The sequence below is a fragment of the Barbus barbus genome, assembly GCF_936440315.1.
Source record: "Barbus barbus genome assembly, chromosome: 12".
Classification (NCBI taxonomy): domain Eukaryota; kingdom Metazoa; phylum Chordata; class Actinopteri; order Cypriniformes; family Cyprinidae; genus Barbus; species Barbus barbus.
In genome coordinates, this window is record NC_136740.1 from 7598640 (window position 1) to 7623152 (window position 24513).

The 24513-nt window shown below is 40.4% G+C and overlaps 1 protein-coding gene across 2 annotated transcripts in view; it reads right to left on the reverse strand.

Annotated features, from left to right (window-relative positions):
- Window positions 1-24513, reverse strand: part of LOC306878411 (tumor necrosis factor receptor superfamily member 11B-like) — a 59435-nt gene that overhangs the window by 22948 nt on the left and 11974 nt on the right. For both annotated transcript variants that reach the window (XM_079430760.1, XM_079430759.1), the window contains exon 3: window positions 2927-3142. In XM_079430760.1, the coding sequence (XP_079286886.1) occupies window positions 2927-3142 (216 nt within the window). The remainder of the gene's footprint in view (window positions 1-2926; window positions 3143-24513) is intronic.

Consider the following 24513-nt stretch of genomic DNA (forward strand, 5'->3'; position numbering starts at 1 on the left):
GATTTAGTCTGTCTCAGTTTGTTCTGTTTCTTCATGTCATTCCAGACAGACTGGATGATGGTGAGATCTGATCTCTGTGTGGAGCCCTGGCTACTATGGATTATTTTCTTCTTTTTTTTTTTTTGACGAGGCACTGCCTCCCTTGCCTCCTCGAAGTAAACCTTTGGTCTAATGTAATTAAAGCAACCTGAGGATATGTTGTGTATTGACTATTTTTACTATTGTAAATATCACTACTTACATTATAGAGCTTCATTATTTAATGTTGCATTTATCCAGTGGTGTCAAAAGTATTCACATTCATTACTCAAGTAGAAGTATAGATACTAGGGTTTAAAAAGACTTCTGTAGAAGTTGAAGAGTTCTGTATCAACTCAAGTTTTTTACTCAAGTAAAAGTGTAAAAGTACTGGTTTCAAAACTACTTAAAGTATAAAAGTAAAAGTAATGGAAGGAAAAAAAATGCCATTAAGGACAAAAGCTTAGGCCGCGGCACAGGGGCCTATTGTGCACTACCCCACCTCCTCAAAAAAACATTTTTCTAAAGGCCATAATGACTATAATGTTATATTAAAATGTTAATGTTGAAAAATGTGGGATGCACTAGGCTACCTGTTTCAGCCGGATATGTGCCCACTGAAAATGAACGCATTTTAGTACAATGCAAATACATTAAAAAACCATATATGTGTACTACTGAGCATTAACGTGTTTCATGGAGCGGAAGATATGATGACTAGTTGCCTGTAAGTATTGTAATGGTGCAAAAAGTCAAACTTCAGAGGCATGTCATCAATAACCTTTATTGGAATGTAAATGTACATCCAAGCTTAGCTGCAGGAATCTGTGAGGGCAACGGACGAAGAGAAAGCACCCGTTTGATAAATGAGCCAGTAGTGGAGAAATAATAACTTTTAAGAAATAATATTTTTTGAGTGTGACGTGATTTGTGTCATGTGCTGGTGCGATGGATCGCGTACAAACCAATAGGGTGTCGGAATGGTATAGGTTTATATTCTTATCCAACCACAATTCACTCTATCTGGATGGCGCGATTTATCTGGATAGGTTTTTATTTTTTATTTTTATTTTTTTGAGCGATGAGCAAGGGCGATGCTAGGATTTTCATTTTAGGGGGGCTCAGCCCCCAATGATGGTATAATAATAAAAAATAAATAAATATTTACAAAAAAAATTATTAATAGGGTAGGATGGTATACTAAACTTATTGCAGTATTCCACTGTATTGCATAGATGGGTATAACATCCGAGTACAAGCCAAATACAAGTCTACCTGATCTCACACACACACACACACACACACACACACACACACACCTGTTTACTGTACGAACCAAAAATGTTACTGTTTGCATTACTAGTACATCTTTAAGTAGTAGTAATCTTTTTCTATGCTCAAGTACAAACAGAAAATTGTAAACATAAAACATCATATCACTTTAAACTTACACTGACTATCCATATTAGCAATATAAATAACACAGCTATAAGGCTGGACAATGGATTAAACTATGTAGGTGCTGAGATTAACTTTTAAAAGTAAAAAAAAAAAAAAAAAAAACCCAGCAAAACTGAAGCAGTCTGTGAGAAGGACACACAATGTTTCAATCTCTGTCAATCACTCTGATATGCAATTAAAATGAGTGCACTGACTGAGAGCTGTCTATCACTGTCTTTAATCACTTCTATGCATAACTGTATGTAGTTAATGCCACATGCACTGTAATAGTAAGTTCTATATTGAAAGCTAAATTTTCAAATGAAAATAGCCATAAAGTGATCGTTTTATAAAGTATGCGTATAATGTGTTAAGGGCTTTCGCTGAAGGATAGCTGTGGTGTGATGAGTGGTGAATGCAGCGAAAACTTTACAGAAGATTGGAAACCGATTGCTCTCCCATGACTTTTTGTAAACTGTATTTAAGACAAAGAACTGCACAGATGTAGATATTATAACAATCTATAGATAAACACACACCTTGTCCTCTCCTCTGCGCCACCGCAGTCTGTGGATTGAAGAACGCGCAGAAAGATGGGGAGGAGCCGAAGTCTGCTGCCGTTTCAAATTTAAAGGGGATGAATCGCAAGATTTTTAGGGGGAAATTTAGGGGTGCTAAAGCCCCCCTAAAAATGGCCTAGTAACGCCCATGACGATGACAAGCCGGAATGAAAACGAGCCGAAATGAAATAGGAGTAACGAGGCTATTTTTAAAATGTAAGGAGTAGAAAGTACAGATAATTGCGTGAAAATGTAAGGAGTGGAAGTAAAAAGTCGGCTGAAAAATAAATACTCCAGTAAAGTATAGATACCCAAAATTTCTACTTAAGTAAGGTAACAAAGTATTTGTACTTCGTTACTTGACACCTCTGCATTTATCACATATCACTGTTAAAATTATAATTCATGTGGTATGAATGAAATATTGCATTTGTGTGCTTTTAGTTTCTGTCTTAATTCTAAATTTAATTACTACTGTAGTGTGATGTCAATATGTTTGAGGCAAAAGTTTGAGTGTCCACATACTTTTGGCCATGTATGTATATGGTAAGCAACTGTGGTAAACTTAACTGGCATAATAATTCATTATATTTGATTATCGTCTTTCAAACATGTAATTATAATGTACTGTGCAGGGTGTTGAGGAACATTTCAGTGAGCCCAACCCCTTGGTTTGACAGAGATTGGATGACCCTCTGTCTGGTGTAATGGAGAACCGTAAGAGGTGCAAGGGGCCCAGAGCAATACACAGTCACAGGGCCCAACAAGGCCAATTCCTAGCAGTGTACCTAAATCTATCACAGCTATTCCTGTGACAAATTAAGTCCATTATTTATCTATTCTAAGCAATTATCTTCTAAGCAAACTACATTTTCAGTGAATAAAACAAAGGCTGGAATATTGCTTACCGGTGTGACACTCTGTGTGCTGATCGGAGCAGTCAAAGTTGAACTCTTCACTCTCTGTGTCACACAGAGTATCCTGGGTGGCTGTACCTGGTCTTACAGTCTTCAGGCCTAGTTGAGTGCAGTTGCTGTGGGGTATGCATGGCTCAGTGGATGAAGATGTGCTGGAGAAATAACCCGGGGAACACTTCTCACACACAGTGTTCCTCTCTGGTGTGCCTGCAGGACATATCCATACACTATCAATACACAATTGCAATGTGTCATTTTAGAATACACAATACTTTGAATAGCAAAGTCTAGGTATACGTCTATGCAAATCAGGCATATTCATGGTATTCGTCTGAATAAATAACATACTGTAGAAATAATCCTGACCTCTTATATTAGATTGTTCAAGGTCTATTTTGTGCTACTTTGTTTTTAGATTAAATTGAAAGGGTGTGTATATATATTGTATACTGTAGTGGAATTAATGAATGTTAGTATTTTAGAACATGACTCAGGATCTATTCAGTGAAACATAACTACTGGTCTATACTGACAAATGAAATGTCTAATGCAAAATTGAAAGTATGAGCATGAACAGCATACAATAAACAGTTAGAGCATCTTTAGTTTTTAAGAAAACAAATCTTTATTCAAAAATCTTTTTTTTCCCTTATACTCCTACATCTAAGTTTGAGAACATAAAATCGTATGAATGTACCCTCTGTGAAAATATTGTAATATCTGAAGAAAACAAATATATAAAATTATTTCAAGCTGAACACCCATGTAGTCTGGTATATGAAACCTAGGAAGTGAGAGTTTTATAACAAGAATTGGAGATGTCCATTTAAGGATTACTCACTCAGACAAATGCTATTCACACATGACCAACAGAAACCAGCCACTCACGTTTAAGTAAAAAATGAGTCAGATCTATAAATGACTAAACAAAATTTGACCTATAACAGTTTATCAATCTATCTGACACATTTCTCCAAACTAAGGTCACTGTTCTCAAAACAGTTAACACAGTGATCTGAATACTTTGTAATTGTCCTAAACAGATTGCAAGTTTTTGTTAATTTCATACAAATGTAACACTCCATGTAGTATGCCGTGGAGGCCACACAAATAAAAGAGGGGATCAACTATTCCAAGTAAGAATGGGAAACCAAAAACCAGGGTGCGGTAAAGTCGGTTTTATGTTGGACATTCGATCTTTACTTCAGCATTAGTTTATATGTAATCGCACAATATTCATGGATCATGCTGTTGTAACAGAAGTGGCTGGACACAGATGGTAAGTATACAGGTCCTTTTCAAAAAATTAGCATATTGTGATAAAGTTCATTATTTTCTGTAATGTACTGATAAACATTAGACTTTCATATATTTTAGATTCATTACAACACAACTGAAGTAGTTCAAGCCTTTTATTGTTTTAATATTGATGATTTTGGCATACAGCTCATGAAAACCCCAAATTCCTATCTCAAAAAATTAGCATATCATGAAAAGGTTCTCTAAACGAGCTATTAACCTAATCATCTGAATCAACTAATTAACTCTAAACACCTGCAAAAGATTCCTGAGGCTTTTAAAAACTCCCAGCCTGGTTCATTACTCAAAACCGCAATCATGGGTAAGACTGCCGACCTGACTGCTGTCCAGAAGGCCATCATTGACACCCTCAAGCAAGAGGGTAAGACACAGAAAGACATTTCTGAACGAATAGGCTGTTCCCAGAGTGCTGTATCAAGGCACCTCAGTGGGAAGTCTGTGGGAAGGAAAAAGTGTGGCAGAAAACGCAGCACAACGAGAAGAGGTGACCGGACCCTGAGGAAGATTGTGGAGAAGGACCGATTCCAGACCTTGGGGGACCTGCGGAAGCAGTGGACTGAGTCTGGAGTAGAAACATCCAGAGGCACCGTGTACAGGCGTGTGCAGGAAATGGGCTACAGGTGCCGCATTCCCCAGGTCAAGCCACTTTTGAACCAGAAACAGCGGCAGAAGCGCCTGACCTGGGCTACAGAGAAGCAGCACTGGACTGTTGCTCAGTGGTCCAAAGTACTTTTTTCGGATGAAAGCAAATTTTGCATGTCATTCGGAAATCAAGGTGCCAGAGTCTGGAGGAAGACTGGGGAGAGGGAAATGCCAAAATGCCTGAAGTCCAGTGTCAAGTACCCACAGTCAGTGATGCTGGTGTTGGTCCACTGTGTTTTATCAAGGGCAGGGTCAATGCAGCTAGCTATCAGGAGATTTTGGAGCACTTCATGCTTCCATCTGCTGAAAAGCTTTATGGAGATGAAGATTTCATTTTTCAGCACGACCTGGCACCTGCTCACAGTGCCAAAACCACTGGTAAATGGTTTACTGACCATGGTATTACTGTGCTCAATTGGCCTGCCAACTCTCCTGACCTGAACCCCATAGAGAATCTGTGGGATATTGTGAAGAGAAAGTTGAGAGACGCAAGACCCAACACTCTGGATGAGCTTAAGGCCGCTATCGAAGCATCCTGGGCCTCCATAACACCTCAGCAGTGCCACAGGCTGATTGCCTCCATGCCACGCTGCATTGAAGCAGTCATTTCTGCAAAAGGATTCCCGACCAAGTATTGAGTGCATAACTGAACATAATTATTTGAAGGTTGACCTTTTTTGTATTAAAAACACTTTTCTTTTATTGGTCGGATGAAATATGCTAATTTTTTGAGATAGGAATTTTGGGTTTTCATGAGCTGTATGCCAAAATCATCAATATTAAAACAATAAAAGGCTTGAACTACTTCAGTTGTGTTGGAATGAATCTAAAATATATGAAAGTCTAATGTTTATCAGTACATTACAGAAAATAATGAACTTTATCACAATATGCTAATTTTTTGAAAAGGACCTGTAATTAAAATGTCTTTATTGCACAGAAGAGTCAATGGAGAAACAGGTAGGAAGATCAACGGGTGAGTAATAGTCCTAAGAGATCTTTCTTGAGAATCGGAGCAGTGAAGTAACTGAGTGTCTTGTCTTACAGGGATCCAGGAGAACCGGAGACGATGGACTCTCTGTCTTAGTACAGCTCTATTATACTTACCAGTGTGACTTACCTCTTGTGTTCTTCCATAGTTCTCCTCATAGTTCTTTCCAGTTCTCCTTGACTCCAGTGTCATGAATTGTGACTCCCGGGAAAAACGGGATGTCTGGTCACCCACTCCCTAACCCTTCGGGTGCTGAGGCTATTGTTTCAGATCGCTAGTTCGCGTTTTGGTAGCCTATCTGTCCACCATGCAAACGCACCTTATCCAATGACAGAGAAGCACATTTTGAAAGACAAGACAGTTAACTTAGCCTATAGGATGTATTTTGAATGTCCGGTAGTCCTCAAATAACATTTTAGTCCCGTCTCGTCTTGTTAACGAAGATATGGCATAAATTTCGTCATAGTTTTTATCAGATATTAGTTTTAGCTCATCAACGTCTCGTCTTAGTCACAGAAAAAAGGTTCGTTGACGAATATTTTTCGTCGTCGTCTTCGTCAGCGAAATTAACACTGGCTCCCTCCAGCCAATGCCTCTATTTCTCCATTGCTAGCTTGATGGCTAACAGCTCCCGGTTGCCAATGTCATAGTTTACCTCTGCTGGGCTGAGCTTCCGAGAAAAGAAGGTGCATGGATGTAAGCAAGCTGGACTCCCCTGCTGCTGTGATAACACCGCCCCAACTTCCACGATGAAGGGTAGAATCGGGTCTGGGTGGACAAGGAGTGGGGCGCTGGTGAAAGCTTCCTTCAGTGTGGAGAAGGCTTCAGTGGCTGCAGGTGACCAGGATAGGGACTTGGGCTTACCTCATAGAAGGTCTGTTAATGGACTGACGATGCTACTGTAGTTCTGGATGAAGCGACGATAAAAGTTGGCAAATCCAAGGAATCGTTGGAGCTCCTTTATGGTTGAGGGTTCTGGCCAGGTGGTGATAGCTTCTACCTTCTTCTTGTCCATCTGAATTCTGCTGCTGTCAATGTTGTACCCCAGGAATTGGACGGATGGTTGGTAGAAAGAACATTTCTCGGCCTTGAGGTATAAATGGTAATCTCTGAGCCTCTGAAGGACCTCCGCAACATGGTAGCAATGTTCGGACAGGCTCTGGGAGTAGATCAAAATGTCATCTATGTAGACAATAACAGAGCGATGGAGAAACTCCCGGAGCACTTCGTACATAAAATCTTGGAAGACGGAGGGGGCGTTGACAAGTCTATATGGCATTACTAGGTATTCGTAGTGGCCAGTAGGTGTCACAAAGGCGGTCTTCCATTCGTCTCCCTCACGTATCCTGATGAGATTATATGCACTGCAGAGGTCCAACTTGAAGAAGATGGAGGCCCCACGGAGATGTTCCAGGGAAGATGGAATGAGAGGAAGTGGGTAGCAGAACTTGACGGTGATCTTGTTTAAGGAGCAGTAATCAATAGGCCTCAAGCCTCCATCCTTTTTGGCCACGAAGAAGAAGCTGGAAGCAGCAGGGGAAGTAGATGGTCGAATGTAACCTTGCTCCAGTGCCTCGTCGATGTATTCTTCCATGGCCTTCTGTTCTGGAAGTGAGAGTGGGTATACTTTTCCACGGAGCACTGGCTCTCCTGGAATGAGATCGATGGCGCAGTCCCATGCCGGTGTGGTGGTAATAGTGAGGCTTTCTTGGGGCAGAATAGGTCTCTGAAGGGGGCATAGCAGGATGGAATCTCGACAGACTGCTTCTCAACTGGACTTTCTATGGAGGTAGTATTCACAGGTAACACTTCCGCAGGAGGTCTTGCAGGTGATGGAGCTATGGGAAATCATCTGGGGAAGCAGTCCTTACCCCACTTCAGGACCTCTCCCCTCTTCCACGAGAGAGAGTTTGTGTCTTTCCAACCATGGGCGCCCCAAGATGACCTCAGCAGCGGACCCCTCCAGGACTAGCAGATGGATGTTTTCCGAATGAAGTTGTCCTATGCGCAAGGTGATGTTTAGATTCTCTCCGCACATTCTATAGCGCACGTTCCTTCTGCATAATGGTTTCCCTGTTACTGACTGTGCTTGGTAAATCTTTTAGATTGCAGTGGTTTGTAATTTGAGCTGGCGGCGGAGACTTTCGGAGATAAAGTTCCCAGGAGATCCGGAGTTGAGGAGGATTGATACTGAAACAGAGATATTAGAGGCAGTAAGTATTCCACAAGTGGTTCCATCTTTTCCACTGTTGGTTGAATAAAACTCACCACTGGTGGTGGAGGACGAAGGGGGCATGCCAGGATCATATGCCCACTAGCGCCACAATATAAGCACAGACCCCGGGTCAGCCTTCTCTGCCGCTCCTCCGCCGACCCGGGATCGGGTCGGCGGAGGAGTGCTGTTGAAACGGTAGGAGTTAATTCTGCTAAACAGGACTGCATGCGATTCGCACAACGAATGGACAGTTGAATAAATCGCATCATCATAAGCAGCAAGCTGCAGTCGGAGCTTTGTTTCCAGACCCTGTCAGGAGGTGGTTAGCAGGGATTTATCATTCCATCCGCTAGCGGCTGAAAGGGTTCTAAACTTAGAGTATTCATTAATAGTCATAGTGCCTTGTTGTAGGCGATAAAGTTGCTCACTTATCGAAGAATCACCAACAGTCCTTCCGAACACCTCCCGGAAATGATTAATGAAACTCTGGAGGCTTTGCTTTGCTGGACTAGCCTGAGCCCAGATTGTTTCGGCCCATTGTAGTGCAGTTGACAGTAGGTGAAGAAGTGCTGGCGGTGTTAGCGGAAGTGACAGGTGATGGCGGCACTGGCGGCACTGGTGGTGACGGAGAGAATCCACCAGCTCTTGAAATGGATCGTGGGTGCTCATTCTGTGCATACGGTATAGGTCCGGTCTTCTGTAACAGAAGTGGCTGGACACAGATGGTAAGTATAATTAAAATGTCTTTATTGCACAGAAGAGTCAATGGAGAAACAGGCAGGAAGATCAACGGGTGAGTTATAGTCCTAGGAGATCTTTCTTGAGAATCGGAGCAGAGAAGTAACTGAGTGTCTTGTCTTACAGGGATCCAGGAGAACCAGAGACGAGTCGAAGGAGCACACCCCTCAGCACACTGGAGTCAAGGAGAACTGGGAGACTAGGAGAACTATGGAAGAACACAAGAGGTAAGTCACACTGGTAAGTATAATAGAGCTGTACTAAGACAGAGAGTCCACTTCGTGAGTACGAGACCGGACGAATGTGCTGACTGAGGTGTGTGCCTTTGTACTGGCTGATGATGAGATGATTGGGTGCGTGACAGGTGCATGTGATCAAAACTCAGGTGATAGTGATCGTTGTGCTTGAGTGGCGGTGGAGCCTGACCATTCTGTGACAGCTGTATCTCGTTCAGATCACATTTAATATATAATATCAAAAATATACCCGCAAGCAGTGATGATGGGCCCAAGCCATCAGTACAAATGCCACCCCAGCATCAGGAAAACGGTGCACAGCGGGCACATGCATTTACAGTAAATCTCTGGCAATCTGTTTTTAAGGGTTACAGTTATGAATGGGTTACACTTTAACATGAAGAGTGTGAAACACACACACACACACACACACACACGCACACACATACAGAACAATATATAAAACTTTGTTAACCTTAATACGGTTTAATTTGTTAACATTAATTAACTAACATTAATTAACATGAACAATATTTAAATAGCATTTATGAATCAATTAAATAGCATTTATGAGTTAATATTAAGTTCAAAATTTACTATTACATTATTAATTAAAATGTAAAGTTGTATCTGTTAAAGATTCAAGATTCAAGATTTTTATTTGTCACATACACAATTATACAGAGTATAACCAGCAGTGAAATGTAAGTCAGGTCCGCTCCAAGGACAGTACAATTATATAGAATGCAAAACACCGAATGTACATAAATATTAAGAAAAAGAAAAGTAGAAAAAAATAAAAAGTATAAAAGAAAAGAAAAGAAAAGATAAAAATATAAATATAAATGTGCAGGTCAGTATGTTGCTACGGAAGCGCTTACCAGATGGTAGCAAAGTGAATAGATGGTTACCAGGGTGATTTGAGTTCTTGATGATTTTGACAGCTCTACTCTTGCAGCGTTTGAAGTAGATGTCCTGCGTAGAGGGGAGAGCATACCCTGAGATGCGCTCAGCTAAGCGCACAACTCTCTGTAGTGCTTTGCAGTCCTGATTGGAGCTGTTTCCATACCACACCACTGACATGAGTCAATACACTTTCTATGATCCCTGAATAGAAAGTTTTCAGGATTGCTGGAATGACCCTGAATTTCCTCAGCTGTCGCAGATGGTACAGTCTTTGCCTGGCTTTCTTAACCTGTGTTTGGATGTGTGTAGTCCATGTCAGGTTCTCGGAAGTGTTTTCACTGAGGTACTTGAAGCTACTCACCCTCTCCACAGGGGTCCCACTGATCATAAGAGGAGTGTAGGGCCGCTGCTGTCACTTCCTAAAGTCCATGATCAGCTCTTTGGTATTTCTCACATTCACTATAGTAGACTATAATATTGAAAGCTGAGCTATAGTCAATGAATAGCAGCCTTACATAATTCCCATTGTTGCTGTCTATGTGTGTGAGGGAAGAGTGGAGCACGTGAGAAAGGGCATCGTCAGTATTTGGGCGATAGGCAAACTGAAGAGGGTCCAAAGTAACCGGTATGGAGGAGCAAATGTGACTCTTTACAAGTCTCTCAAAAACCTTCATGACGATTGATGTGAGGGCAACTGGGCGATAGTCATTCAGGCAAGAGGGTTAGTTCACCCAAAAATGAAAATTAGTCCATGTTTTACTCACCTTCAAGGCATTCTAGAGTATATAGTATATGACTAAAAAGTATGACTAAAGTATATGACTTTATTCTTTCAGACGAATCCAATCAGAGTTATATAAAAAATTGTCCTGGCTCTTTCAAGCTTTATAATGGCATGGGTGTGTGTTTTTGTTCAATAGTCCAAAAGTAGTCAAATAAAAGCACATACATCCATATTTAAAATTATATAAACAGTTTTGTGTAACTTCCGCTAACTGTGGTATGCTCATTCACGAGAGACTGTTTTTCCGGCAGATGACGTAAGGCGTACAGTAGGCGCAGCACTCATGCGTGTGAGTCTCGCGAAAACCAATATTTGTTTACAGGAGCAAAGGAAGCAAAGTTTCCTTAGGGTGCTTTCACACCTGGCCCATTGTTTCAGAACCTGGCACGTTTCCCCCCTTAGCTCAGTTCGTTTGGGCATATATGAATGCAGCAATTGCGCACAGATCCGCACCAAAGCAATCAGTCCGAGATTGCCTGAACGAGGTGGTCTCGGGTCGATTGAAAACAAACTCTGGAGCGGTTCAGTTGTAGTGAGAAAGCAATCCGATCCAACGGACCAATGAACCAGGCTATATCACAGTGCATAATAGGTAATTACATAAGTTCCGTGAAAAGCAGTAGATGATGTCTGTGTGTGAGCACGTCTTCGCCATTCAAAATCAAAGCGTGCCTTTTAATTTTATAATGCCGTCTTATTGCCCTTTGTAGTAGGTGCATTTTAACAATGTTTTCCTGATGAATCCTGGACTCCTGCTCAAAATTATAATTTAATAAATTGATACAACGACAGCTACAAAAAACCCAACAATAAGCCCTCGAAGCTGTAGTAGTTCCATCCTGACGGATGACAGCTATGAGCGGAATTCCTGAAAATAAACTGTGGAACTTTGACCAATGAGAGGACAGTTTACTCGCACGTGACTTGTATTAACAATTTTGGTCCATTTAGAAACTTTGCCATGTGAAAGCTAACCGAACCAAGAATAAAAAGCAACATTGTAATTATTTTAATCCCTGTTTCGGAACAAAGCAATTGATCTACAGGTGTGAAAGCAGCCTTACTTTACCAAAGGAAAACCAGTCTCCTCTTGGCTTATGTCGAAATCCTCCTACATTTTTCTTTATAAATCCTAATTTTGTGCTTCTAATTCATGACCTGCGTTTTGTTTTGTTCTCTCTCTGTCGCGCTTCCGCGTTCGTCACTAGTCACCAGCGTGTGTGCCTATGTTATCCGCCTATGACAGTTAGCAGAAGAGAGAAAAAGGTGTTTATACCATTTTAAATATGGATATTTGTCTTACCAAAATGCATCGATTCACTACAGGAGGCCTTTATTAACCCCCCGAAGCCATGTGATGCACATTTCAATATGGATGTGCGCTTTATTTGACTACTTTTGGACTGTTGAACAAAAACAACCGCCCATGTCATTATAAAGCTTGGAAGAGCCAGGACAATTTTTAATATAACACCGACTGGATTCTTCTGAAAGAAGAAAGTCATATACACCTAGGATCAGGGGTGCCGTAAGGGGCGGGGGGATGGGGTTAGGAGGATTCTAAAGGCCCAGCGTTAGAGGGGGCGTCAAACACGGAACACGATTTTTACCGAGGGGGACCCCCACTCCCTCACCTATGAAACGGGTTTTCTACCGACGGGTTTTCTACCATAGCGGCGCCCCTGTCTAGGATGCCTTGAGGGTGAGTAAAACATGGGCTAATTTATTTATTTATTTATTTTTCATTTCATTTTATTAACACTATTAAATATATAAAAAATACTGTAAAAATATATTGTTCTTTTTTAGTTCATGTTAGTTAATGTATTTACCAGGGTTAACAAATGAGACCTTATTGTAAGGTGTTACTAAAACCTTTAATTATCTATAAGCATTTTTTAAACTGATTTTAATGATCTATAAGCATTTGTGAAATAATTTTGCCTCCATTTCAGCTTAATATTGCAGAAACAAAATCACAGATATAAATGAAGAGACTTTTAAACAATCAATTGCCAGTTTTACTAACAGTTTAGTTTAGTTGTAAATATGAAATAACTATGTTAGCTAACATGAACAATGTTTATATAGCATTTATGAATCTTAGTTAATGTTATGTTCAAAATGTACTACTACAGTATTAATTAAAATGTTTAGTTAATGTACATTAGTTAATGTACAATGAACATTTTTATTAACTAACACTAATAATTTAATAATTTGCTAATACAAAATGTTATGTTGTGTCTGTTAACATTATTTAATGTACCATGAACTAAGATGAACATTTTTATTAACTAACATTAACAAATATAAAAAAAAATACTGTAAAAAAAAAAAAATAAATAAATATATATATATTTATATATATATATATATATATATGGTTAATTGTTAGTTCATGTTAGTTAATTAATTAACTGATGTTAAAAAATGAGACCTTATTGTAAAGTGTTACCAAAACCTTTAATGATCTATACATTTTTTAAATGATCTTAATGATCTATAACCATTTGTGAAATAGTTGTATAAAACTATGTTACCAGCACAGTACATATTAATTTATTCTATGTACTAATTTATCATTTAAAAAAAGATCTTATCTAGTGGACAACCTTAGTATTACAGCCTGAAATGTCAGCTAAAAGTCTGATAGTTTTTAAGTTTCTGTTAGCCTTTAGAACATTATAAATTAATGAAACTAAGCATGTTTCCTCAGAATGATGTGTCCTTCATATATTAAAAAATTTGAAGAGTTTGGATAATGAACTTAAAGATAAAGATAAGAAAATTACTGTTTCCTTTTCTTCTTACTACTTTTCGGGCTGAACACAAACTATTAGCACGTAAGTTGTTCAGCCTGATGAGGTCTATATGTGCATGAATTTTGGTAACTGTAGGTCAAACGGTGTGCGCTACAGAGCCCCTCAAAAGTTGCCTGTGCCACGCCTTAGTGGCTTGGGCCCTACTTAATAATAATATTATTCAATGATGTAATTGTTTTAAGCATCTGAAGTGAAAAGGTTCTCACAATGATCCCCACTTAAGCACATCAAGTTAGGGAGTGTCTCAAAAGTGCAAAATCCACAATAAAATTTGGTTAAATATTCCATAAAAACATTAAAACCGTGTGGTTTATGTTAGCAAAATAGATTAACAATGCTTTTTCAAAATCTTTTAAATGATTAATGTATCTATTATAAATATGTATATAAGTAAACGGAAATGTCTTAATTAAATATTTAACTTTGTGGTATTTTATTAAAAGAGCTCAAATCACCTATCGTGTGCTTGCTTGGCCCTTTGTTGTTATAAACAGTAAAGTGTGTTCAAGCGCTAGCAAAATAGTGTAAAGAAATTGTCTTTGAAAGAAGCAGTCAATTTGCGGAAGTTAAAAGCAGCTTGTAAGTGTATTTATTTCTTGCTTCATTAGTGTTTATCGCAGTTGTCGTAGCTAGGAAATGCTTGTTTGGTTACTGTTTTGAGACGTGCTGAAGTCACGTTTGGTCTTGTACTGTATCGCATACCTTGTCAGTGTCGTGTGCTTGCTTGGCCCTTTGTTGTGATAAACAGTAAAGTGTGTCCAGTTGAATTCAATTTCCATTTTTTCAAATGGTATAAAAAGGTTAGTATACCGCGGCAGTGGTCAAAGCAGCTATTGCGTGAAGCCCTTCTCGTGTGAAGAGCGAAGAGTGTAAAGACCATCGACTCTACCGTGCGACTCCAACTTGCAGGGACACCAGCAAGGGACGTAAGTATCGCTTTTGATTCATCATCTTTTCTACACCTTGCTTCACTTCTGTTTCAGTTTTTATAACCAACTCTTACTGTGTTTCCATATCCCTACTATTACTACCACTCACAAACCACACATCACACACTATAGGCAGCGCAATCCTAACAACCTGCGCATTTTGCCTATGTCTGCTAGTACACTACTTTCTTTTTCTATTAGTCTCTGGAATTGTCAGTCTGCAGTAAACAAAGCAGATTTCATTACATCTATTTCTAGTCATTCAAGACTAAACCTCATGGCCCTAAAATAGATGTGGATGAAACCAGAGGGCAATACGTGACTTTGGGTTACTTTTTTTTTGTAAAGTTGCGTGAAAAAATCCCAGATCGCGGGTTGCGTTTTTTCCATCTTATTTTAAAAACTATGGTTTCTTGTAAGGAAAATCTGACACATCTATCTGAGGTAGTGCTGGCTGCACATAAAGTCCTAATTGCTGGTGATTTTAATATCCATGTTGATAATGAAAGAGATTAGTTGGGATCAGCATTTATAGACATTCTAAACTCCATTGGAGTTAAACAACACATTTCAGGACCTACTCATTGTCGAAATTATACTCTAGATTTAATACTGTCATATGGAATTGATGTCAGTGGCCTTGAAATATTGCAGCAGAGCAATGATATCTCAGATCATTATCTGGTTTCATGTATATTCCATATAGCTAGAGCTGTAAAGCCAACTCCTTGTTACAAATATGGTAGAACCATCACTTCTACCACAAAAGACTACTTTATAAATGATCTTCCTGACTTATCTCAATTCCTCAGCATATCCAATAGCTCAGAACAACTTGATGATGTAATAGAAACTATTGACTCTCACTTTTCTAGCACTTTAGATAGGGTTGCTCATTTACGCTTAAGGAAGATTAAGGAAAAGCGTCCAACACCGTGGTATAATGAGCACACTCGGGCCCAGTGGCGGACTGGCCATCTGGACATTCTGGAGAAGTCCAGAACAACGTGTGATTGGGCCTGGCTGGTTCATCATCAAAAAAAAAAGTGTCTGATTATGTGACGTGGACTGTCTATTTACACTAACTCCGCCCACCAACATGTGATTGGGCCAGTGAATATGACTAAGGATGGCAGGTAAATATCAGCTCCAGTGGCGCAGATGGTAAAGCGTGTGTCATTTATTCTTTCATAAAAATTAAGGAAATAATCAAACAGTTGAAAATAAAGTATCGTTAGGGTTAGGGTAGGTGTAGGGAGGGCTTTTTTGTCTCAATAAGGTGGCATCCATTTAATAATTTGAATTAAAATTAAAATTTACACTCATTCAATAAGTTATCATTGCATACTGTTTTATAATGTATTGCAATACTGAGGTGCAGATAATTGCAACTATTTGCAATAAGTAGTATAAATAGCATAAAATCCTGCTATTTTAACAGTGTAAATAGAATCTATAGCTATTTGCACTTAGTGTAAATAGCATCTATCGAAAAGAAAATGTTATTTTCACTTAGTACAAATATCTGCTGCCTTAAGTGATTCTACAACGGGTTACATTTGAGAGATATTGAGTTAGAAAATACAGGAAATGAAGTCACCTATAAGGTGATTAGTCTGATTAACATGACACACAAAGAGACATACTCAAATTGAAGAATTCTGTTGTTTCAGGTTTCTAGATTCTAGGTTTATGCTTATCATTGTCATATTATACATTTTGCGTTCTGCCCTTTTTATGTAGTTTTCAAGTAATTTAGTTCATATAATAATATATATTTATTTCAATCCCATGCTGAAAAAATAAAAAAAATAAAAACCAGCACATAATTTGTAATGGTTTTACTGATTTATAATGAGAATTGTATTGGTTAATGGAAACTGTAATGGTGCCCGTTGGTCTCTACTGGTAATTGGTCGTTGATAGTTTGTAATGTTTGTAATGGTATTTGAAGTGGAAATCATTAGAATTTCTGTGATGGTTTCTATTGTTTTTGTCAGCAGGGTCACCATGGGTTTTGTGATGTTATTTGCCATAAATGCAACAGGATTGCTGCAATATTGTGAGATATAGCAACTGTTTGTACTGTAGTTGTGGTGGGCCTATTTGGGAGAAAATTCAGGGCCGTTTTTTTACTCCCAGTCCGTCCCTGCTCGGGCCCTAAAGAGAGCAGCCAGGAAAATGGAGCGCAGCTGGAGAAAAACAAAATTAGAGATATTTTGTATTGCTTGGTGGGAAAGTACCCTATCCTACAGAAAAGCATTAAAAACTGCTAGATCTGCTTACTTTACGTCTCTTTTAGAAGAAAACAAACACAACCCCAAGTATTTATTTAATACAGTGGCTAAATTAACAAAAAATATAACATCAGCAGCAGAGGCGTCATGTCCATTCAAAGTGAGGGAGCACGTGCCCCCTCAGATTTTTGAGCCAAGTGGATTTTGAATGCAGCTTCCAAAAGACAAAAAAATAGCAGATTAATATTTTCTATATTTAATACAATCACACCAGCATGATTAGATCGTTCAGCGCGTCAAATCATCAGCTGCTAAATTAAAATCTGTGTTTGCTGGCTGGCGCTGAGCCAGAGACAGATGCGTTTTTACAGCACTGCGCATTATAACCAGTCACACACGATGCTGTTGAGCTTATGAGTGCAATGACCAATCAGAGGTGTTCAGATGAGTCATCGCTAAAATGTCGATCTTTTCTTCACTCGCTCGCTGACTGAATACATTTTTTCGGGCGAATTCTCTCGTTAGAAACAATAAAGTGCAGATGTGTGTACGAATCTGTGAGATATTAATTTCATAGTGTATACAGCTTCAGTTATTTTAATGGGAGTTTTTGAGAGTGCTTGAACTCTAGACTGTCAGTGAAAATGTTCTTTGATAATGTAAATGTTATTTGCTCTCTTTCTGTACAATGAAACTGTTATGATAAGTAGCCTAACTTACAATGTTTTTATTCATATTAACTTTCAGTGTTAAATTCACATTAAATATAAAGTCAGTTATGGCATGACGCCCATACAGTCAGGTCCATAAATATTGGGACATCGACACAATTCTAAAATGTTTGGCTCTATACACCACCACAATGGATTTCAAATGAAATGAACAAGTTGTGCTTTAACTGCAGACTGTCAGCTTTAATTTGAGGGTATTTACATCCAAATCAGATGAACGGTGTAGGAATTACACCAGTTTGCGTATGTGCCTCCCACTTGTTAAGGGACCAAAAGTAATGGGACAGAATAATAATCATAAATCAAACTTTCATTTTTTTAATACTTGGTTGCAAATCCTTTGCAGTCAATTACAGCCTGAAGTCTGGAACGCATAGACATCACCAGACGCTGGGTTTCATCCCTGGTGATGCTCTGCCAGGCCTCTACTGCAACCGTCTTCAGTTCCTGCTTGTTCTTGAGGCATTTTCCCTTCAGTTTTGTCTTCAGCAAGTGAAATGCATGCTCAATCGGATTCAGGTCAGGTGATTGACTTGGCCATTGCATAACAGTCCACTTCTTTCCCTTCAAAAACTCTTTGGTTGCTTTTGCAGTATGCTTTGGGTCATTGTCCATCTGCACTGTGAAGAGCCGTCCAGTGAGTTCTGAAGCATTTAGCTGAATATGAGCAGATAATATTGCCCGAAACACTTCAGAATTCATACTGCTGCTTTTGTCAGCAGTCACATCATCAATAAATACAAGAGAACCAGTTCCACTGGCAGCCATACATGCCCACGCCATGACACTACCACCACCATGCTTCACTGATGAGGTGGTATGCTTAGGATCATGAGCAGTTCCTTTCCTTCTCCATACTCTTCTCTTCCCATCACTCTGGTACAAGTTGATCTTGGTCTCATCTGTCCATAGGATGTTGTTCCAGAACTGTGAAGGCTTTTTTTAGATGTCGTATGGCAAACTCTAATCTGGCCTTCCTGTTTTTGAGGCTCACCAATGTTTACATCTTGTGGTGAACCCTCTGTATTCACTCTGGTGAAGTCTTCTCTTGATTGTTGACTTTGACACACATACACCTACCTCCTGGAGAGTGTTCTTGATCTGGCCAACTGTTGTGAAGGGTGTTTTCTTCACCAGGGAAAGAATTCTTCGGTCATCCACCACAGTTGTTTTCCGTGGTCTTCCGGGTCTTTTGGTGTTGCTGAGCTCACCGGTGCATTCCTTCTTTTTAAGAATGTTCCAAACAGTTGTTTTGGCCACGCCTAATGTTTTTGCTATCTCTCTGATGGGTTTGTTTTGTTTTTTCAGCCTAATGATGGTTTGCTTCACTGATAGTGACAGTTCTTTGGATCTCATCTTGACAGTTGACAGCAACAGATTCCAAATGCAAATATCACACTTGAAATGAACTCTGGACCTTTTATCTGCTCATTGTAATTGGGATAATGAGGGAATAACACACACCTGGCCATGGAACAGCTGAGAAGCCAATTGTCCCATTACTTTTGGTCCCTTAACAAGTGGGAGGCACATATGCAAACTGTTGTAATTCCTACACCGTTCACCTGATTTGGATGTAAATACCCTCAAATTAAAGCTGACAGTCTGCAGTTAAAGCACATCTTGTTAGTTTAATTTGAAATCCATTGTGGTGGTTTATAGAGCCAAAAAATTTAGAATTGTATCGATATCCCAATATTTATGGACCTGACTGTATGTGTTACTTAAGTTAACAGACAGGTTTTTATACACAGTTAATAGATTACATTATTAGACTAACTTAACCATCCTCCACTATAGATCAACTAACATATAAAGGTGAGAATCGAGATATTTCATGATATAGTTAATGTGTTTGGGAATGTTTCGAATAAAAAGGGAAAAAAAATCATAAGAACATAAGTGCTATTGTGGCTGCTGTGTGTCACATGATGCCCCCCCCACTCGTGCTCCCCCAAAAATAATGAGTGCATGACGCCCCTGATCAGCAGGTGCAGACATTACCCAGCAGCACAGTAGTAATGACTTTATGAACTACTTTACTTCCAAGATCGAAATTATTAGAGATAAAATTGTAACCACGCAGCTGTCAGCCACAGTATCGCATCAGATAGTGCACCATAGAGCCCCTGAGAAACAATTCCACTCATTCTCTTCTATTTGAAATGAAGAATTGTATAAACTTGTAACTTGTAACAACCTGTATTTTAGACCCTGTTCCATCTAAGCTCCTAAAAGAGGTGCTTCCAGAAGTAATAGATTCTCTTCTGAATATTATTAACTCATCATTGTCATTAGGATATGTCCCAAAAACTTTCAAACTGGCTGTTATTAAGCCTCTCATTAAAAAACCACAACTTGACCCCAAAGAATTCATTAATTACAGACCGATCTCGAATCTCCCTGTCAAAGATATTAGAAAAGGTAGTATCATCACAACTATGTTCCGTCTTAAAGAAGAAATATATATGTGAGTATTTCCAGTCAGGTTTTAGACCATATCATAATACTGAGACTGCTCTCGTTAGAGTTACAAACGACCTGCTTTTATCATCTGATCGTGGTTGTGTCTCTCTATTAGTGCTACTGGATGTTAGCGCCGCGTTTGACACTATCGACCACAACATTCTTTTAAATAGACTAGAAAATTATGTTGGCATTAGAGGAAGTGCACTGGCATGGTTCAAATCGTACTTATCTGACCGCCATCAATTTGTGGCAGTAAATGAAGAGCTATCATACCAATCACAAGTACAGTATGGAGTACCTCGAGGCTCAGTACTTGGCCCCTTACTTTTCACGCTTTACATGTTACCCATGGGAGATATCATTAGGAAACACGGTGTTAGCTTTCACTGTTATGCTGATGATACACAGCTCTGTATTTCTTCGCGACCTGATGAACCTTACCAATTTGTAAAACTAACGGAATGTATAGTTGATATAAAAAACTGGATGACTAGCAATTTCTTACAGCTAAATTCTGAAAAAACAGAGGTGTTAATTATTGGACCAAAAACTTTTGCATGTAATAACCTAGATCACTGTCTAATACTTGATGACTGTTCTGCATTTTCTTCGTCATCAGCTAGGAACCTAGGCATACTTTTTGATAGCAATCTTTCCTTTGAAAAACATGTTTCTAGCATTTGTAAAACTGCATTTTTCCATCTTAAAAATATATCTAAATTACGACCTATGCTCTCAATGTCAAATGCAGAAACATTAATTCATGCGTTCATGACCTCGAGGCTAGATTATTGTAATGCTTTATTGGGTGGTTGCTCTGCACGTTTAATAAACAAACTCCAGCTGGTTCAAAATGCAGCTACTAGAGTTCTTACTCGAACCAGGAAGTATGACCACAGTAGCCCGGTTCTGTCAACACTGCACTGGCTCCCAATTAAACATTGTATACATTTTAAGATCTTGCTAAGTACCTATAAGGCCCTGAATGGTTTGGCACCTCAATATTTGAGTGAGCTCTTATCGCATTATAGTCCTTCACGTCCGTTGCGACGTTTTCCTATTTAGCACCCAAACTCTGGAACAATCTACCTAACACTGTTCGGGAAGCAGACACTCTCTGTCATCTAGATTAAAGACCCATCTCTTTAACCTGGCTTACACATAATACACTATCGCATTTCTATAATTCAAATCCGTTAAAGGATTGTTAGGCTGCATTAAATAGGTCAACCGGAACTGGGAACACTTCCCAAAACACCCGATGTACTTGTTACATCGTTAGAAGAATGGGATCTAAGCTAATATTAGTCTGCTTCTTTCTTATTCCGAGGTCACCGAAGCCACCCAGATCCAGACTATATCCAGATCAGATGGTCACTGCAGCCACCCGGATCTAGTCCGTATCCAGATCAGATGGTGAATCTGCACCTAGAGACGACCTCTACAGTCCTGAACGTCAGCGGAGACCATGACAACTAGATGAGCCCCAGAGACTGATCCCCAGTGAAGACCCTGTCTCCAAGACAGCCATCGGGACAAGACCACAGGAACCAGATGAGTCCTTTGCACAATCTGACTCTGCTTTAGCCTAGATTTAAACTGCTGATTTTGTCTGGCCAGAGGAGAATGACACTATTTCGACAAACTATTTCCCCGTCTAAATACTGTAAAGCTGATATAAAGCCACCCAGCTAGCACACGTACCTCTGCAAGATTGAGACTATTGTCCTTTTGCAATACCAACACACTATTTTCCTATTTGATTCTGTAAAGCTGCTTTGACACAATCTGTATTGTTAAAAGCGCTATATAAATAAAGGTGACTTGACTAAGAAAAAATTCCTTTATTCATATTTTTATGAAAATCTCACAAATAATGGAACATATTCCAAACTGTATTTGGAAATTAATAAGAGCTAAACATAAACCATCTTCACTAGTTACTATAATAATATACACTAACTGTAAGGGAACTGTTGTGTGTCTGTCATGTGTTCCTGCCTCTTGTGCCCATATTTGGTTTGTTTCCTGTCCTTGTTAAATGTAATCATTAGTTTAATTCTTGTCCAGCCATGTTCGTCTCATTATCTATGATTTACCTGAGTATATTAGTCCTGTCTGTTCAGTTGGTTTTCGTCTGGTCTACTCGTTACTCCCCGGTGTTCCTGTCTGTGTCTTGCTCTGCCTTGTCTTGCCCTGCCTTGATGTTTTAAGTAAAGACATATTTGAGTTTACATCCTCGTCTGCGTGTTCCTGTGTCCTCCCTCGTGTGTGCACCGTGACAGAAGACCAGACCAAAACAGTAAGCGGCGCCCCTTCACCTTGTTTTGTTTTCCGTTTTTGAAAAGTTTTTTGTTTGTTCCTGTTCTGTCTGTCCCTCGCGGCATGGAAGTCGCCACTCGTCCTTCTGCCCTAGCCCGCGTCAAGTGGGCGTGGGAGTTCGGCAGGATTGCCGCGAGTGCTGCGAGTCCGCTGGCCGCGAGCCCTCAAGTCTGCCGATCGCGGGAGAAGTTCGCCGCCGCCCGCGGCTTCCAACCTCGCCGCTCACACCGAGCCCGCCGTTCGCGGGAGTTCACGCCGCCGTCCGCGGCACACCGAGCCCGCCGTTCGCGGGAGAATCACGCCGCTTTCTGCGGCTCACCGACCCCGCCGTTCGCGGGAGATCACGCCGCCGTCCGCGGCACACTGAGCCCGCCGTTCGCGGGAGTTCACGCCGCCGTTCGCGGGGAAAGCCAACCCGCCGTCGGCGGCTCCCCCTATTCACGCCGCTACCCGCGGCTCACCGACCCCGCCGTTTGCGGGAGATCACGTCGCCGTCCGTGGGGAAAGCCCACCCACCGTCGGCGGCTCCCCTGTTCACGTCGCCGTCCGCGGCTCCCCGGTGCACCCGCCATGGCTTCCTGAGCTCCCAGCTCCGCCGGGGCCTCCGTCTGTTCTGCTCTGGAGGTCCCCGTCCTGTGTTTCTGTGGATGTCTGTCCTGAGGGGCCTCCAGAGCGCCCACCCCCCCCTCCCTGATGGAACTGTTAAGGCTCGGGACGAGCCTTTCGGGAGGGGGGAGTAATGTAAGGGAACTGTTGTGTGTCTGTCATGTGTTCCTGCCTCTTGTGCCCATATTTGGTTTGTTTCCTGTCCTTGTTAAATGTAATCATTAGTTTAATTCTTGTCCAGCCATGTTCGTCTCATTATCTATGATTTACCTGAGTATATTAGTCCTGTCTGTTCAGTTGATTTTCGTCTGGTCTACTCGTTACTCCCCGGTGTTCCTGTCTGTGTCTTGCTCTGCCTTGTCTTGCCCTGCCTTGATGTTTTAAGTAAAGACATATTTGAGTTTACATCCTCGTCTGCGTGTTCCTGTGTCCTCCCTCGTGTGTGCACCGTGACACTAACATTGGTGCAGTAATAATAAAAAATAAAAAAACAGAATTAAACATAATTTTTGAGAATGTGACAGTTAATCCCCATTAGATTCAAGATGGAGTCTGGGTGGGGTGGCCAATGTGATTACAACCAGCAATGTTATTCTCTTTAAGGAATGCCTACGTCACTCACACTCCCCATTACTAACAGGGAACGGTTTACTTCCGCTTGTTCTGCTGGAATTCAGCTACTGTGATATTTTTCACAGACACAACCAGCTACCTTGGAAAGCTTAAGGGAGGTACTGACCAACTGATAATGTATGCTTTTTCATGTGTTTTCTTTACCTTGAACTTGTTATAGTACATGAAGAATACTGGATTAAAAATGATAAAACAAGAAAAAAAATAATGGGTGCATTATGGGTTTAAATCAGGGTCAACTAACTGGCTGAGTCTCAAGTTTATTATTTATTTTTATTATTAATTATTATTAATTCGTAACAAGATGGCGCCGCTGATGCAGCTATTGTGCGTTGCTCTCCAGTGTTTGTACTGTTTTTGTTTGTTTGTCCTGTTTTTTGTTTTTCAAATAAGATCAGTTTTACTAGGGATGACCTGCTGAACATTCGGCAGAACACACCACAAAATCTTTTACCGGATTTGGATTTTTCGGGCATTTTGCTGGACATTGTAGTTGGCGGAGCCATAGCTCTGGTCAAACGCTACAGGAGGCGCAGGCGGCAGGGGAAGAGAGCCGGAGCGCTCGTGAAGCTTTGTCAGTGCGGATTTCGAACGGCGTTGCCTAGCATCTATCTGGCGAATCTCCGCTCTCTACCCAAAAAAACAGATGAACTCCTTCTGCTCTCCCGGACAAACAAGGATTTCTCTACCTCTGCTGCCCTGTGTTTCATGGAAACCTGGCTGAATGGTGACATACCGGACAACGCGATTCATCTGCCTAATTTCACGCTGATCAGAGCAGATCGCGACGCAGAATCGGCGGGGAAATCGCGCGGTAGCGGGACGTGCTTTTACATCAGTGAGAGGTGGTGTACAGATGTAACTGTGTTAAAGAAGATGTGCTGTTCAGATCTAGAAACGCTCTTCATTAACTGCAAGCTGTTCTATTCGCTGCAGGAGTTCTGCTCGTTCATTCTCGTGAGTGTCTACATTCCAACAACACCCGGACTCTGTT